General features: G+C 36.0%; 1 protein-coding gene across 1 annotated transcript in view; it reads left to right on the forward strand.

Annotated features, from left to right (window-relative positions):
• LOC306879560 (A disintegrin and metalloproteinase with thrombospondin motifs 7-like) overlaps positions 1-15,324 on the forward strand; it is an 80,199-nt gene that overhangs the window by 41,341 nt on the left and 23,534 nt on the right. Inside the window, exons 10-16 of the mRNA XM_079432593.1 lie at positions 2,383-2,475; positions 2,596-2,741; positions 4,666-4,835; positions 4,950-5,083; positions 7,300-7,420; positions 7,550-7,794; positions 9,395-9,542. Of these exons, the coding sequence (XP_079288719.1) occupies positions 2,383-2,475; positions 2,596-2,741; positions 4,666-4,835; positions 4,950-5,083; positions 7,300-7,420; positions 7,550-7,794; positions 9,395-9,542 (1,057 nt within the window). The remainder of the gene's footprint in view (positions 1-2,382; positions 2,476-2,595; positions 2,742-4,665; positions 4,836-4,949; positions 5,084-7,299; positions 7,421-7,549; positions 7,795-9,394; positions 9,543-15,324) is intronic.

Here is a 15,324-nt window from a genome sequence, read left to right on the forward strand (position 1 = left end):
TGTAGTTCCTGTGCATGACTTTCTTTTGTAGCACACACAAAAAAAGAAAGAAAAATGGTCGCTTTTTTCATTCAGTTACAAAGAATGGGAACTGGAGCTTTCAAGCTTCAAAGGAACACAGAGGCAACTTATCCTAAAAGTACACTGGAAAAAAGTATGCTTTGGACCATTTCAAAAAAAAAAAAAAAAAAGATTTGGGTTCAAACCTTAAATTTTGATTTAAAAAACATCTCTTTTTATCAAAGTCAAAAACATTCACATCAAAGTCAAAAACATTCACACAAAATTTGCATCATTTAATTATTTAATCATTCAACATCATTTAATGAAATTATTTTGAAGTGAACAAATTAAGAAGTGTAAAAGTGATTTTACATGGTTTCCAAACTTTTAGCGAGCAATAGCATATCCCTTATGAAAATAACCATTTTACTACACATTAAACCAAATAACCATGGTTACTGTAGGTAACAACAAATTAACCATGGTTTTGCTATACTGTCCATAGTTTAACCGTGGCACTTGTAGTAAAAGTCTGGTCATGCAAATGGTAATGAATACGCCAAAAAAACATGGTTACTACACTTTTATTATAATAAAATGTATGTTTTACCTTGTTTTTTCAGCGTACTTAATATATTTGATTGGGAATACAGGCACCCAAAACACAATAGCAGCTATGCTGGTCTTTTCAACAAAGAGATCTGTTCTGAATTTGATCTCATTAGGAAACTATTTCATTAAGCAACTCATGTACTTCCAGGCCCATGGGCTATTAAACTATTAATAGCTATTAAATTGTATTAATAACTATTAAATTGTGAACAGCTCAACAAAAACCTCTATTAGTATTAGTTCAAGTCTGGTAAGGCATAGACCACACACACACATTTTTCCATCACAAAGGAAGTCTCAGTTTCTACTTACATCAGGACCATCTGATTCTCAGCTGTTTTAGTGGGAAAAAGCACATCATTAGTAGAGCAGGGCTTATGATCCAACTAGAAGAACTACTTTGTAAACAGCTTAACATAAAGAGCTCTCTACCAATTTCTTTTTTCACCTAATCTAGCTGAACAATGAGGGGGAAAGCCAACATAGTTCATTTACATTTGTCATCCTGCAGAATTAAAATAGGGAAAAGGGCATCTGATTCGCAGAATTGTTGTCTGTGATGTCAAATCACATCAGTGATGTGCTCTGTGCTTTCTGCAGCAGCTGTTGGCAGATACTGGGCATCTTTCAATTATTGGTGAAATGTCACAGACACAGCAAAAGAGTTGGCACTCTGTCGTTCGGACACAGATAAAGCCAGACTTCAATTTCCTTATCAGGGCTGTTACAGTTCAAGAAATGATACCAGAGAAAATTGCAGAGGTTTAGAAATGCAATGAATGTTTGTGCACACAAGGTTTACCATTTCCCAAAAGTTTAGGAGAACATAAAAACATGTACAGTACATAATTCCATGCACTTCAGGATTCCAGAGACGACTTCAAATTAAGCACAAGTGGTTTCATAATTTTTCAATGTGACGTTTAAAATGTCAGGGATGTGAAACTCATATGTTATGTCTAGATCTATTCAAAAAGCACATTAAAAATAACAATACCATATTTACTGAAAATTACATGTTCTGTGATGAAAATATTTTCCATTTTTGCACAGCATTTAAAAAGGGCTACAATTCTTGAAAAAATATTATACTTGCAGACAAATATTAAGAAAACACTTACTATATGGCTGTGTTCTATCATTTTTGTTTATCAATGAAATTTTTCACATTTTACTAATTGGTCATTTTTTTATTATATGAAATTCCTAAATACAATTTGAAATTGAAATTGAATTCTAATCTTTTAATTAACTGCTGGCATCAACAGTCCAGCATCAGCTATTTCAGCATCCTGCTGCCTCCTCAATGCCACCTACATAATTTAAGTATCCATCCAAACTTATCTTCCAAGCATTAGTAGCCCCTTGGGGTATCAGAACTCAAGTTGAAGCTGCTTCCTCGAGCCCCCCCACTGAAGACTGCAGACTTTTATCTTGCATTTCTGAGAAAAAAGTCAGAATTGTGAGATATGAACTCACAATTGTGTGAAAGAATTCTCAGTTTATATTTTGCAATTCGGAAACTTTTTTACTCAGAATTGTGAGTTTCTGTATCGGTTTCTTTCTCTTAAACACCCAAAATATGAAATGTAAAAAGACTGAATTGTTGCCAATTATCTTTTTTATTTATTTATTTTTTAATTCAGTGGCAAAAATGGGCTTCCACTGATAAGGAATGTAGAAAGACACTTCTACAACATTTATAATAACATTTTATGTAGCTCTTTGAACTATTCTGAATTATTCTTAAATGATTGTACCCTTCAGAATATCTGCAGCACCCTGTGGTGCACAGTGGGCTCAACCTGCCACTCCAGGCTGGATGGAGCTGTGGATGGGACCAAGTGCGGTGAGGGCAAGGCAAGCCAGGCTTTCTGTGGGCTTTTCATTTCCCTGCATGAAGTTCACCATGTAGTTCTCCTTTTGAATTCCTCTCACTAACTCAAAGTCTTGGTTATGTGTTTTTTTTTTTTTGGTCAGTGGTGCTTTGACGGGGAGTGTGTGGAGATGGGCTTCCAGCCTAAAAGCGTGAATGGTGGCTGGGATTCATGGAGCCAGTGGTCCAAGTGCACCAGGACATGCGGTGTAGGCATTCAGAATTCCCAGAGGGAGTGTGTCAACCCTGTGTGAGTTTCCTAAACACACACACAATTTATGCTCACTCACTTCACTAGGATAAACCACAAAACATGTTATCATAAATAGTATGGGAAAAGACTAGCATGTTTATGGTTGATAAGCAAATTAATGCATTTATTTCTCACCAGCATGTCAGAATAAAAAAACCCTTTTGGGATCCCTGTCCGAACACAATCATCACTGGTTAATGCATGACATTGGGCTCTCTTGACTAGCAAACATTCAGAAACCTCTAGAAACTGTATATAAGAAAGAAAATAGATGAATGAATGAATTCTGCCATCATTTACTTAGATCATTTACTAATAGTCACGCAGCTTTTTTTGATTTTTGAATTTCTTCCGTGGAACAGATATTTTGAAGAATGTTTTGTCCATACAATTTAGCCAATGAGGTTCACAAATTCTCCAAACTCCAAGGTAGTGTAAGAGTAATCCTTACGGATACAGCAGCTTGATCTGGTTTACTCTGAAAAAATCACAAACCATACAGTAGATTGTATGGGAAAAGGCTAGCATTTGATGAGGAAGGAACTGCATTTATTTCTCACCATCACATCAGCATAATGTGTTTGGAGTTTCATACATGTAATTATAATAAATTTTATATTTTCAGTCATCTTCAATGGCATTCTAGGGTCTCTGCAGTTCCAACAAACTGTTAAATGGTGAGAAATTCAGATCCCATATGGTGTCAGAGAGCCTCACTTGACCAATAAAACAGTCACTGTCTCTGGTCCAAAGGTTTAGAGTTTATGAAGTATAACCATTTCATTATATTTGGCTTGGACTGGATTCTCTATCCTGGCAGATGATTTGCACCCCAAGCAAGTTTTCAAGGATGGAAATGGTTATAGAACCAGGTTGTGGCCCGCTTGTGAATGCATCTCTAGGATGTTGTAGTTGATGGAAAGCATGTGCAACATCTGCATCGTATTTCAGAAGAACTTTTAAGGATTTTATCTGGGGCTTTATAACAAACAGCTAGCATCTGTGGAAAAAACATTTAAAAATAGTTTAGCTTACCTATCAAGAAGAAATTCTGCAAGTTTGGTGTCTCAATTGAAACCCAAACATTCCATAATATTTATACATCTTGTAAAAGCACCAAGTTGTTTACTCTTGCTTTACCCCGTTTCTGCATATTATGGCAAGTCTTCAAATTTTGGTTAGCACTTCTGTAACCGAATCTGAATTGTTTCCCATGTAATTGTTTCCCAAATTGTTGCTAAAATACTTTCTCCTATCCCAGTTTAATGTACAGGTACAACTATGAGTATTGTAGGTGGACTTCACCAAGGGTGTCCATGTCATACTTCTAAAACACATACATTTCTAGCTCAACCAATGGTGTGAGTTTCGTGCAGAATTACATGTTTACCTGAACAAGGATACATTAGGATATCTATTTGGACACAATCAGCTTGTGAATGCATGGAGGTGGGCTCTTTAAAGTTTGCTAGGAAACCACCAGAAACCCACACAACCATGAGCAAGCTATTTTGTATCTTTGACTGTATAGAAAATGACTAACATGTTTATGGTTGATAAGGAAATGATTGCATTTGTTTCTCACCAGCATGTCAGAATAAAAAAACTTACAGAAAATCTTATTGGGATGTCACAATCATTAATGATAAATGCATGGAGGTGGGATATTTTGACTTTGCAAAGTAACCACCTAACAGAAACCTATAGCAACTGTGTAGCCAAAAAAAACAAATAAAAATGAATGAATTCATTATGAATTTCTTTCATTTTTGGGGTTCACAAACTCCAAGGACATAACAGTAGTGTAAAAGTAAATCAGATATCTCAAATAATTATACATGTATATATAAACATGTTGTATACAGATTTTAAATTACTTTTGATTTGATTAAATGACATTTTAAATGCATTTGTTTTTCAGACCAATGTATGGAGGTAAATACTGTCTTGGAGAGCGCCGCAGACATCGAACCTGTAACCGTGACCCCTGCCCTGCAGACCAGACCAGCTTCAGACACATCCAGTGCAGTCGCTTTAACACAATCCCATATAAGGGAAAATTTTATAACTGGACACATGTAAATAACAGAGGTGCGCATTATTGCACTACATGTGCAGACATGTGCTGGGGAAAGAATCAGAGTTTTCTTGCTGCAGCACTCTTTAAATAGATTTCTCAGATGGGTTATGTTTGTGTCATTCCAGTTAATTTGTGTGAGCTGCACTGTAAACCTGTGAATGAGCACTTCTCCGAGAGGATGCTGGACACTGTCATAGACGGAACACAGTGCTATGAAGGCAGTCAGAGCCGTGACATATGCATTAATGGCATTTGTAAGGTTGGTAATGGCTTTGACCTCTTTGCTCAGTCTCAGACCGTCCATGTAAATTTCTGCTTGTCATTTTCGTTGTAAACCATTGATGGTCTGTCAGCTTGAGTGTCAGTCTATTGTGAAATAATACCACGAGAGTCTCATAAAAACGGTGGGGTGTGAAATCATGAGAACATGTCTGCAAACACTCTCTTCTTCTCAAACTTAATTAAGATAAATATTTGAATGAGTCCTTGTATGACCCCAGGCTAAAGTTGCACACGGTATTGTTAAATTCAGAGGAGGAAGCTATTGTTTTCAATGAGGTTTTGTTGCTTTATACAATAAAGGAGTTAAATATTTAGTAGACTGCAAACATTTTCAGTTTCACTGAACCAACCCATAGCCCTGTGAAACTGCTGTAGACAGTAAAACTGTGGAAATTTACTGAGGAGAGTTGTTACTTTTCTTAGCACTTAAAAGTACTTTAAATGAACACTTAGCAGATGTTTGAGTGAAGTGTGTAAGTGAATGAAATGTTACAGTTTTGTGTTTTGCTCTGAAACTGTCAGCGCATAGCCTAGATTTATTCAGTTCATATGTAAATCTTCTACAGTATTACAGTTAGTCGATCTAAAATGGTGATTTGTTGTTATAGCAATAGTATAATGAATATATCATTATTTCTCAGTCTCTTTATTAGAATACAATCAGAAAATACAGGAAATTTGAATGCAGTATTAAAAAACAGCTTCTATAGACTGAAGTACCAAGTGTTTAGTGTGACCTCCCTAATTAATGTCATTGCTAACACCTGCTGTCTCATGTCAAAAAGGTGTTTTACACCAGGTTTTTTCAAGACATGCTTGAGCATCACGCATGTTGTATGAGTTGACTGTTTGCTAATATGTAGAAGACCAACTCTCTGTAACATCAAAATGCTAAAGATCACAGAATTTGACAGACATAAAATTGTCATTTTGCATCAACAAGGCCACTCTCAAAGGGAAATCAGCAACAAATTGGATAACCAAGATGTGGTATTCAAGAAATTTGAAGAATTAGGAGAGCTCAAGTACAGAAAAAGAGGAAGGCCAAGAAAACTTCAAAAAACTGAAGAGAAGTTTCTCAGTTTCTTCTTTTGGAAGAAGCCCAGCAAGGACCTGGCTGAGCATCTGGGAGCTTCATCGAGATGCCAAGTTGACCCTTGTACAGTCTGAAGAAGCTTGATCAGGAATGGTCTTTGTGGATGGGTAGCAGCCATGAAACCACTTTTTTGGAGGTGGAACAGGGGGAAGAGGGCGAAAAGACTACGATATGCTAAAACTCACAAAGATTGGAATGAAGGTCCGTGGAAAAAAGTATTATGGAGTGACAAATCCCAGTTTGAAATTTTTGTCAAATCTTTTGTCAAAATCCAATCATCAACAATATGTGAGAAGAATGATTGCTTGCCACATTCTGTAGAACATGGTGGAGGGTCTGTCAAGGTTTGGGGTTGCATTTCTGCCAGTGTTTTGATATTGTTCAAATTAATGGGATCATGAATGTTGAAAAGTACAGACAGGTATTAATTTGTCTTGCCATTCCTTCTGGAAAGTGTCTGACAGCTTGGGAATGATTTTATTTTTCAGCATGATAATAATCCCAAGCACACTGCTAATGCAGTGAAATCATTTGGAGAGAAAAATAGCTGATAAAACACTGACAGTCATGGACCGACCTCCACAGAGTCCAGACCTGAATATTATAGAGGCAGTATGAGATCACCCCGGATGGAGAAAAAAAATAAAAGATAGCATAAATATAAAGAAGAACTCTGGGAAGGGCTGAAAGAAGCCTGGTATAATATATCCAAAGATTACTCCAGAAAACTTCAGGAAAGAAGGTCACACTGAATACTGACTTCTGCTTGAAGAAGAAAGTTTGTTATGAAAACTGTTGTTGTTTTTTCAGATTTACTGTACATATTTCCTTTATTTTCTGTTTGTTTCTTAACTTGCTGATGGTAGGCTAAGACTTTTGCACAGTACTACACTGTATATAGAGTATATATAAGATGAAAATTTGCTAAAAATGTAGTCATCCTCAGGCCATCCAAGATGTAGCTGATTTTGTTCCTTCATTTGAACATATTTGGAGCAATTTAACATTATATCACTTTCTGACCAAAGGATCTTCTGCGGTGAATGGGTGCTAGTTTAATTGTGGAGTTAAATTTATGATCTGTCTCCTCATGTCAGTACTTAGGCTGTGATTATGAGATTGATTCAGATGCTGTTGAAGATCAGTGTGGAGTGTGCCATGGAAATGGATCTACATGCGAAACAGTGAGGAAGACCTTTGAGGACAGTGAAGGGCTCGGTTTGTAAAATGAGTTTCAGATTATATTTTCCTCAAAGCAGCATTTATTTTATAAATATAACATTGCATGTTTGTTTTCTTTCTACTTTATTTGTTTGAATAAGCTGAGGTAATTTTTTTGTCTCCTAGGTTATGTAGACATAGGTTTAATTCCGGAAGGAGCACGGGACATCCGTATTGAGGAAGTCGCAGAGGCTGGGAACTACTTGGCATTACGCAGTAATGACCCTGAAAAATATTTCCTGAATGGTGGCTGGACGATCCAGTGGAATGGCGAGTATAAAGCTGCAGGAACAGTATTTACTTACGAAAGGACCGGGCAGCTGGAAAATCTATCTTCCCCCGGACCGACTATGGAGCCAGTGTGGATTCAGGTACTCAGTCCCATGCTGAAGTCTCACGTACTGCTTATGAGCAGAATCTAGCATGTGATATTTGTGGCCTGTCTCTTTTCACAGGCACCTGCTAAAGTGCTCTGCTAAACTAGGCCACAGTTTAGTGAATCTGTGCCTGAAATGTGGTTTAGAGCTAAATAGAGACCTAAAATGGTATACATTATAATTTAACGTCTCACATTTGTTGCATAGAAAGATATACAAACAACTTATTTTATATTATCCAGGGAAATTACAGCTTCAAACACTATAATGTATAACAGGCCTATCCTTTATGAATAATAAAATTTGCACATTTCTCTGAGCACAGAGATTCAAGTGCTTATGTAAAGACTTCTAAACAGAAATATACTCATAAATGTATGGCATCCTGCTATTTTTTTCTTTTTTTAAATCTCCTTCAAGAGTAAATATTTAAACTGAGAAAACAGAACAGCTTTATCTGTCAGGGAAAGTGAAATCAAAGGTTTAACCCAATGTATTTGCATAAAATTCTACTCAGCAAGAAGTAGCTTTATGATCTTTTTCAGCAACAAAAGATTAATGTATGATTTTATTCCATTCCTTGTTTAAAAAGCTAAATATATTTGAAGATTTAGTGGGTTTAATGATTGAATTTTTTGCATAAAAGGCTTATTCCCAATTGTAATAATTAACTGACTGAGTTTTATGATCACAGTAGCCACTAGGTTTTCATGTTGTAGCACCATTAAAGTGAAGATGCTGTTTATTAGGGATTTAGAATAGTATGTGTAGCAGAGGGGCCTTTTAGAGAAAGGACCTCCTCCCACAGAGGGATTCGAGGCCTTTGGCTCGCAGCCTTTGCGCGGTTGGAGAAAGAAGGATGTCTACAGCAGCGGGTGGTAGACAAATGAAATATTCTCTTATCACTCTCCATATTCTTAAATCCCTTTTGGAAGAGAGCAGCTTACAACCTCACTTTTGGGTTTTACTGTTCTGCTGTGCAAAGACAAAACAAAAATATTTTTTTAGTTATGTTATACTCATAATTATTTCGGTTCAACTTTTAGGGAAAAATCTTTTGCTACTTTGTACCACTAATCAGATTTCACATTTTCAAAGCTTTTACAAAAGTTGCTAGTCTCAACACCAAAATATGTAAAACCTTACATTATGGGCTAGGAACAGCCTCACAATAGAATACATTCATACAGTCACAATTAGGTAAGGTGCAATATATCACAATATTCCAATTAAAATGTGTACTAAAATAGTATATGTGATATTGCATGCTTTCAAGTGTGCAATATTTAATGACAAACTTAATGTTGACTTTCCTGTTACTTAATAAATGGCACTTGACTCACAGTTTTCTCACATTTTTTCACAACTTTTCAAATCTGATTGCTTATTTGTAGAAACCGCTTGTTCATTAGTTTGACCTTTTTGATTAAAAGAACCAATAACATCATAGAACAACATCATAGAATCCTGACATATTGATATCTGATTATATGGCCATATCTCTAGATTCCAAGTCTGAGATTTATGGGTTTGTATGTTGTTTGTATGTTGATTTATCAAGGATTCTCTTTAATCTGCCCTCTATGTTCTCCAGCTGCTTTTTCAAGAGACCAATCCAGGGGTGAGGTATGAGTACACCATAAGCAGAGACACTCTTTTGGACTCCAACAATGGCACTGCTGTCTCTTATTTCCAGTGGATTTATGGGGCTTGGACTGAATGCAGCGCCACATGTGGAACTGGTAAGGAGTCGTCTTATTGCACACTTCTGCTTTCAACCTACGCACATGCACAAATTGAGCCAATCCAGACTGATTTTCCTATTTACTTTAGGTAACTGCTTTGTTATAGTTTCATATTATACTAGAAATGGTGAAAAGTGCAGGAAATAGCTGAGTTGATCTGTTTGTTCAATCTAGCTCTATAGCTAGTTTGAACAAACAGACTATAAATTAGCTTTCTGGCAGACATTGCTTTCACAAAAAATGCAGGCAGACAGAGAACTTTACTGTATTAAACAGGACATGAACTTTATAGGAAACAGACTGGACCAACTGATGCTACATGAACTCAAATGAAATGTGATTGGAATCAAGACTTTATTAATGGTGGAATATTTAACTGGAAAGTCTAATAAGATATTGAATTTCAGTCACAGTTTATGTTGCTCTGTGAAATTTTGTGTGTGAAATCCAGTTATTTTATGTAAGGGCAAAAAAATTTGCTCTTGTTCAAGTTGGTCACGCAAATTCCCTGCATGGCTTCATGGTTGGAAAGTGGCTTCTGTGTGAGCGGTGCTTCATGCATCACTACACAATTGACAATAGACAATAGACCTATTTTGCCAGCAAAATTTTGCCATAAGTTTGCTAATGTGACCATACCTTTAGACTGTGGACAAACTTGGTGCACAAGTCATTGCTAATGTTTGTTGTTCACACACTGTTTCATGAATACTGTGTATGTAGCCATATTAAAGGCCTACAATATACTAAATTGAACAAATTGTTGTGATGTCATTTTGAACAAAAACAGGCCAAAATGACGTTTGTTTGGAGTTAAGTCCTGATGTATTTAAAGTGAAATCGAAGAACGAAGTGGTGTGACGTAATTTTGAACATAATCAGGCCAAAATGGAATTTGTTTGGAGTTTGTTTTGAAAGTTTGAAACAGCCTGCCAAAGAGAGATTTTCAGAGAAGTTTGCTCCAACTGGCAAACACCTCAAACATGTTCACTAACAGTGTACTGCTGTGAAGGAAGTTCAAACTTCTTTTTACTCCTAAATGAAAAATAAAAAAGAACTTTGCTGTGAGTACCGGTATATCCATTGCTTTACCCTCTGGAGTCTAAAAGGTTTTAAGGCTCTGGAGAAATTTTGACATGCCCTGACATTTGTGCTTTTTTCAGTATTGTTAAAACATATTAAAAAAAGTATGTTTCATTTCATTTTAATGTTTCATTTCATTGCATCTAAATGTCTGACGAGGCCAGGATGTTTTTTTAATGTTCTATAAAATATAAAACTATAATAGTAATATGTCGGGCATAAACGTCACTTAATTTGACACTTTTTCTTTGATTAAGAACCAACCAGGCCGACGGCCATTGAACGGATGGCCGTTCTGGACTTCTCCAGAACCTCCAGATGGCCAGTCCGCCCCTGTATATAAACCACGCGGTATTAAAGAGACCGCCCGCGCTATGGGTCCTGGTCAATAGAAACTTCTTTAAAGGGGTCATCAGATGCAAAATTCACTTTTCAAGTTGTTTGAACATAAATGTGTGTTGGAAGTGTGTGTACACATCCATCCTATGATTATAAAAATATTTTATTTTTTTAAATCCCTATTTTAAAATCTCCTTTCTCAAATCAGGCTGTTCTGAGATTCCTGTCAGAATGATGTAGTTCTGTACAGGCTACTCCCTCGTTGTTGATTGACAAGGCCGTCTTACCTTAGACCAGCCCTGAGTGAGCTGAGTGAACTGAGTGAGCTGTAAACAGTCCAACCGCCATTGTGTCGACTCCGGTGCAGGGGAAGACAAGATGTCTCAGATGAAGAGATTGAGGTGCTTTGTTGTTGGATGTAATAATGAATATAGCAGTCGTCATTTACTCCCGACATCTGAGCTGCTGAATGATTAACGTTACTTTCTCTTTGAAATGAATGTGCCGATCCCCGATCTGCCCAAATGCGTCCATGTTCGTGTAAATCATTCGTGATCCAGCCTCACCTACAGAATATGAGAGTGTAAGGGTGTTTTTATGAATCTTTGCAAATCGCCTTTCTTAATAATGTACTAGTTAGCCAGTTTCGCGGCTAAAGTACTGCTCGTCACCCCACGGAAGAGAGGGGCGGGGTCAGCAGAGCTCATTAGCACTTAAAGCAACATGGCCGAAAAACAGCTTGCTGAAAACAGAGCTGATTTCGACAGGGTAAAAAAGGCGTTTTTTACACTACCATTGAGAAATTTGAACCAAAGTATGTTATAGATTTTAATTAAAGAAAAAAACGTAAAGAATCATATCAACTTGTGCAAAATGGGCATCCAATGACTTTAAGTCTGTCTAAATATCATATAGTAATCGCAATGTCTTCTGGTCCATATCTTTTAGGAAGGTGTGCTAGACACTGAATGTAACATAAAAAATACTATACATATTTATATATTTTGCTATTGTATTGTGGAGTGACACTTTCATAAACTTTGCATGTGCCACATTATTTTGTGACACATTATTGTGCACACTGATCTAACCACAGAGATGTGAACAGACTTTGAGTCATTCCTGCAACAGATTCTGTTCAACAAGTTAAACAAGTAAATCATACCTGATATTTACGTGTGTTATTTAAGTGTTTCTGCTACTTTCCATGGATTCAAGAAGAAAAAAACATAATCAGTAGTCAAGGATCTTTTTTACCATAGAATATCAGTGTAGTTGAACATCTGATGTTGGTACAGCGCTCTCAGAGGAAAACAGTATGAAGAGACTGAAAGTCAGCAGGATTCATCATCTGTGGTGCAGGTAAAGAAAAAACATTTGTGAGCATATTTATATCAGGAGCATTTGTATATATATAGGTTTTGTAGCCATAGACTCACGCATGCTTTATACTATCGTAAAAAAAAGACATTTTATTTTTGAGAAACTAATTATTATTGTTTAGCACGTTATTAAAATCTATTTTTGGACAGAGTAGGCTATTAATAATAAACATGTTCAAAACATACTTAGACTCGTAGCATTCATCATGTTACAGTGTACACTCATATTACTTCTATTGTTTTATATAAAGCATGAAAACATCATCGTGCCGTAAGAAATTTAAATACAATGAATTGCCTATCATATTCAAAATGTTTTACTGGATTTCAAATATTTTAGTTAGGAATTATAGTTTGGGAAAAACCCAACTATGATTTTGTAGTCATATAGCCATCCTAAACATCATGTATGATTTTATAGTATAGAAGATATTTACATTTACATTTATTCATTTAGCTGACGCTTTTATCCAAAGCGACTTACAATTGCTATATATGTCAGAGGTCGCACGCCTCTGGAGCAACTAGGGGTTAAGTGTCTTGCTCAGGGACACATTGGTGTCTCACAGTGGATTCGAACCCGGGTCTCTCACACCAAAGGCATGAGTCTTATCCACTGCGCCATCGCCACCCAGATATGATTCCGCAGTCATAGACTCACGCATGATTTGTACTATAAAAGGATGTACTTTGTACTACAAAAAAAAAGGATATTTTATATTTGAGAACTAATTGTTATCGTTTAGCACGCTAGTAAAGTATATTTGTGAACAGATTATTAATAATAAACATGGTCTAAACATTGTTAGATGTGTAGCATTCATCTTGTTGTAGTTTGGGAACAACCCAACTAGTAATGTGTTCAAGTTTATGTCACAATAACACGTTAACTAATGCAAAAAAGAAACATTACTTACTCATCAGATCGATCTTCTCTTCTGGATGAACTCTTGCTCTTATTTTGAGGGAAATCCAGCCTTTACTCAGCGCGTCTTCTTCCAGAAACGAACAGTAGCCTCGATGAACGACTCCTTGCTCTTTGTTTATGTTGGGCATCTCCACGTGCACGCGGCTCACGTGGTTATTTACATATGAACGGCACGAGCCGCGAGGGGGCGGGATTGCATTAGAGATAATGAGTTAGATGGGAAAAACTGAACATCACAAAATAGTTGTTTTTCGAATAGGTTTTTTCTTACTTCGTTTAAAAGTAGACACTTCAAGCTTTCTATAGATATAACTCCCATGTCTGTGTGTTCAGAATTCGCCGAGTTACAGTTCATTTTAATTATGAAGAAGCAGTTCGCGGAGACGGAGAAGGCAGAGCGCGCACCCTGTTTGTTTTCTTTATTCTTCGAAAGCACAAAGTTTAGCTGTTATTATGAGTGTATAGAAATAAAAGTAGACCCCTTACAGATTCTAATGGTTTATTGCTCTTATCTGTACGATCAAAAATGTCAGAGTACTTCAAGCTCATTATCAGCATTTGTGGACCCCAGAGGGTTAAAAACTTGCCGGTCAAACATTTCATTCGCACGCTGTTCTGACGTGTGCCTTTTCTGAGCGTGTACACATGAAGCGCGTGCACTAAAAAGCCTGTCAGATGGCGCCTGGTTACTGAACTAAGTTATCTTTTGTGCTAATACTGTAAAAACACACAAGCTTTATATATAGACTCAGTTGGTTATGAACATTTGAACAAAACATTTGAGAGAGAAATGGATATATACATATATACAGTATCTCACAGAAGTGAGTACACCCCTCACATTTTTGTAAATATTTTATTATATCTTTTCATGTGACAACACATAATTATTTACTCACTCACATTGTCCCAAATCTGTATTAATTTCTTTTTTGTTCTGAACACAAAAGAAGATATTTTGAAGAATGTGGGTAACCAAACAGTTGCTGGTCCACATTGAATTTGATAGTAGGAAAAAATTAGTGGACCAGCAACTGTTTGGTTTTCCACATTCTTCAAAAAAGCATTTATGTTTAGTAGAAGAAAGAAACTCATTCAGGTTTAAAACCACTTTTGAGTGAGTAAATGATGGTATAAAAATAAAACACTAATTGACATGCAGATGACAGAATTTTTTATCTTTGTGTGAACTATTCCTTTAATTTGAATAAAACAGCAAAACGCAGAGAAATATCACTCTCTACTCCTGTCTTGATTGAAAAACTTTAATATAGTTGCTTTAATAGGAATCAATCTATATCTATATATATATCTATATCTTTGTCTTTATAATAGGGGAATTTGCTTGCCAAAAACTTGCAAAATAGTAAAACCAACATGACCAAGAATTGTGATAAAATCGTGAATCGTGATATTTCAACAACAACAAAAACATTGTTCCCACCCCTACTTCAGGGGTATGCTTAAATGGTTAAATACACACAAAAAATATATTGAAATGACCAGCTTAGCAAGTATTCACCTAAGCAATTAAATGCACATAGCCTAAACAGTAGGGAGAAATTTGGCTAAGGTATGTTTGTAGTGGATCCGTGCATTAATTCTTAAAGTGACAACAGCCTAATAAACTTACAGATGTCTTTGTCATTAATGTTATTCAAACAACAAAAGAAAAAGGGGAAAATCACTTCTTTTGACTAAATCATTTTAGTAGCTTTAAGCATAAATCTGTCCATTTATACAGTGTAAAGTTTTCATTGTTATTTCACCTATGATTAACCTTAATCATATTTCACATATGATTACCTTTGGTATTAAAAACCAAAGGCAAAGTGACTTTTTTTTAAGAAAAAATACACATTTTCTGTGTTTTCTTTCATAAAACTCACTGAAAAAAATCCTCGTTTTTAAAGAACAAATTATTACTCTTTAGCATGTTCAGCAGCAAATGGGGTCTTTAGACTTGTTGTTCTCTAATCAAGGATTCAGATAATGTTTAATGGTTTTAAAGTGTGTCTAATTTGATCCAAGGATCTCAGGTGGTAAC

Source organism: Barbus barbus, assembly GCF_936440315.1.
Source record: "Barbus barbus genome assembly, chromosome: 2".
NCBI lineage: Eukaryota > Metazoa > Chordata > Actinopteri > Cypriniformes > Cyprinidae > Barbus > Barbus barbus.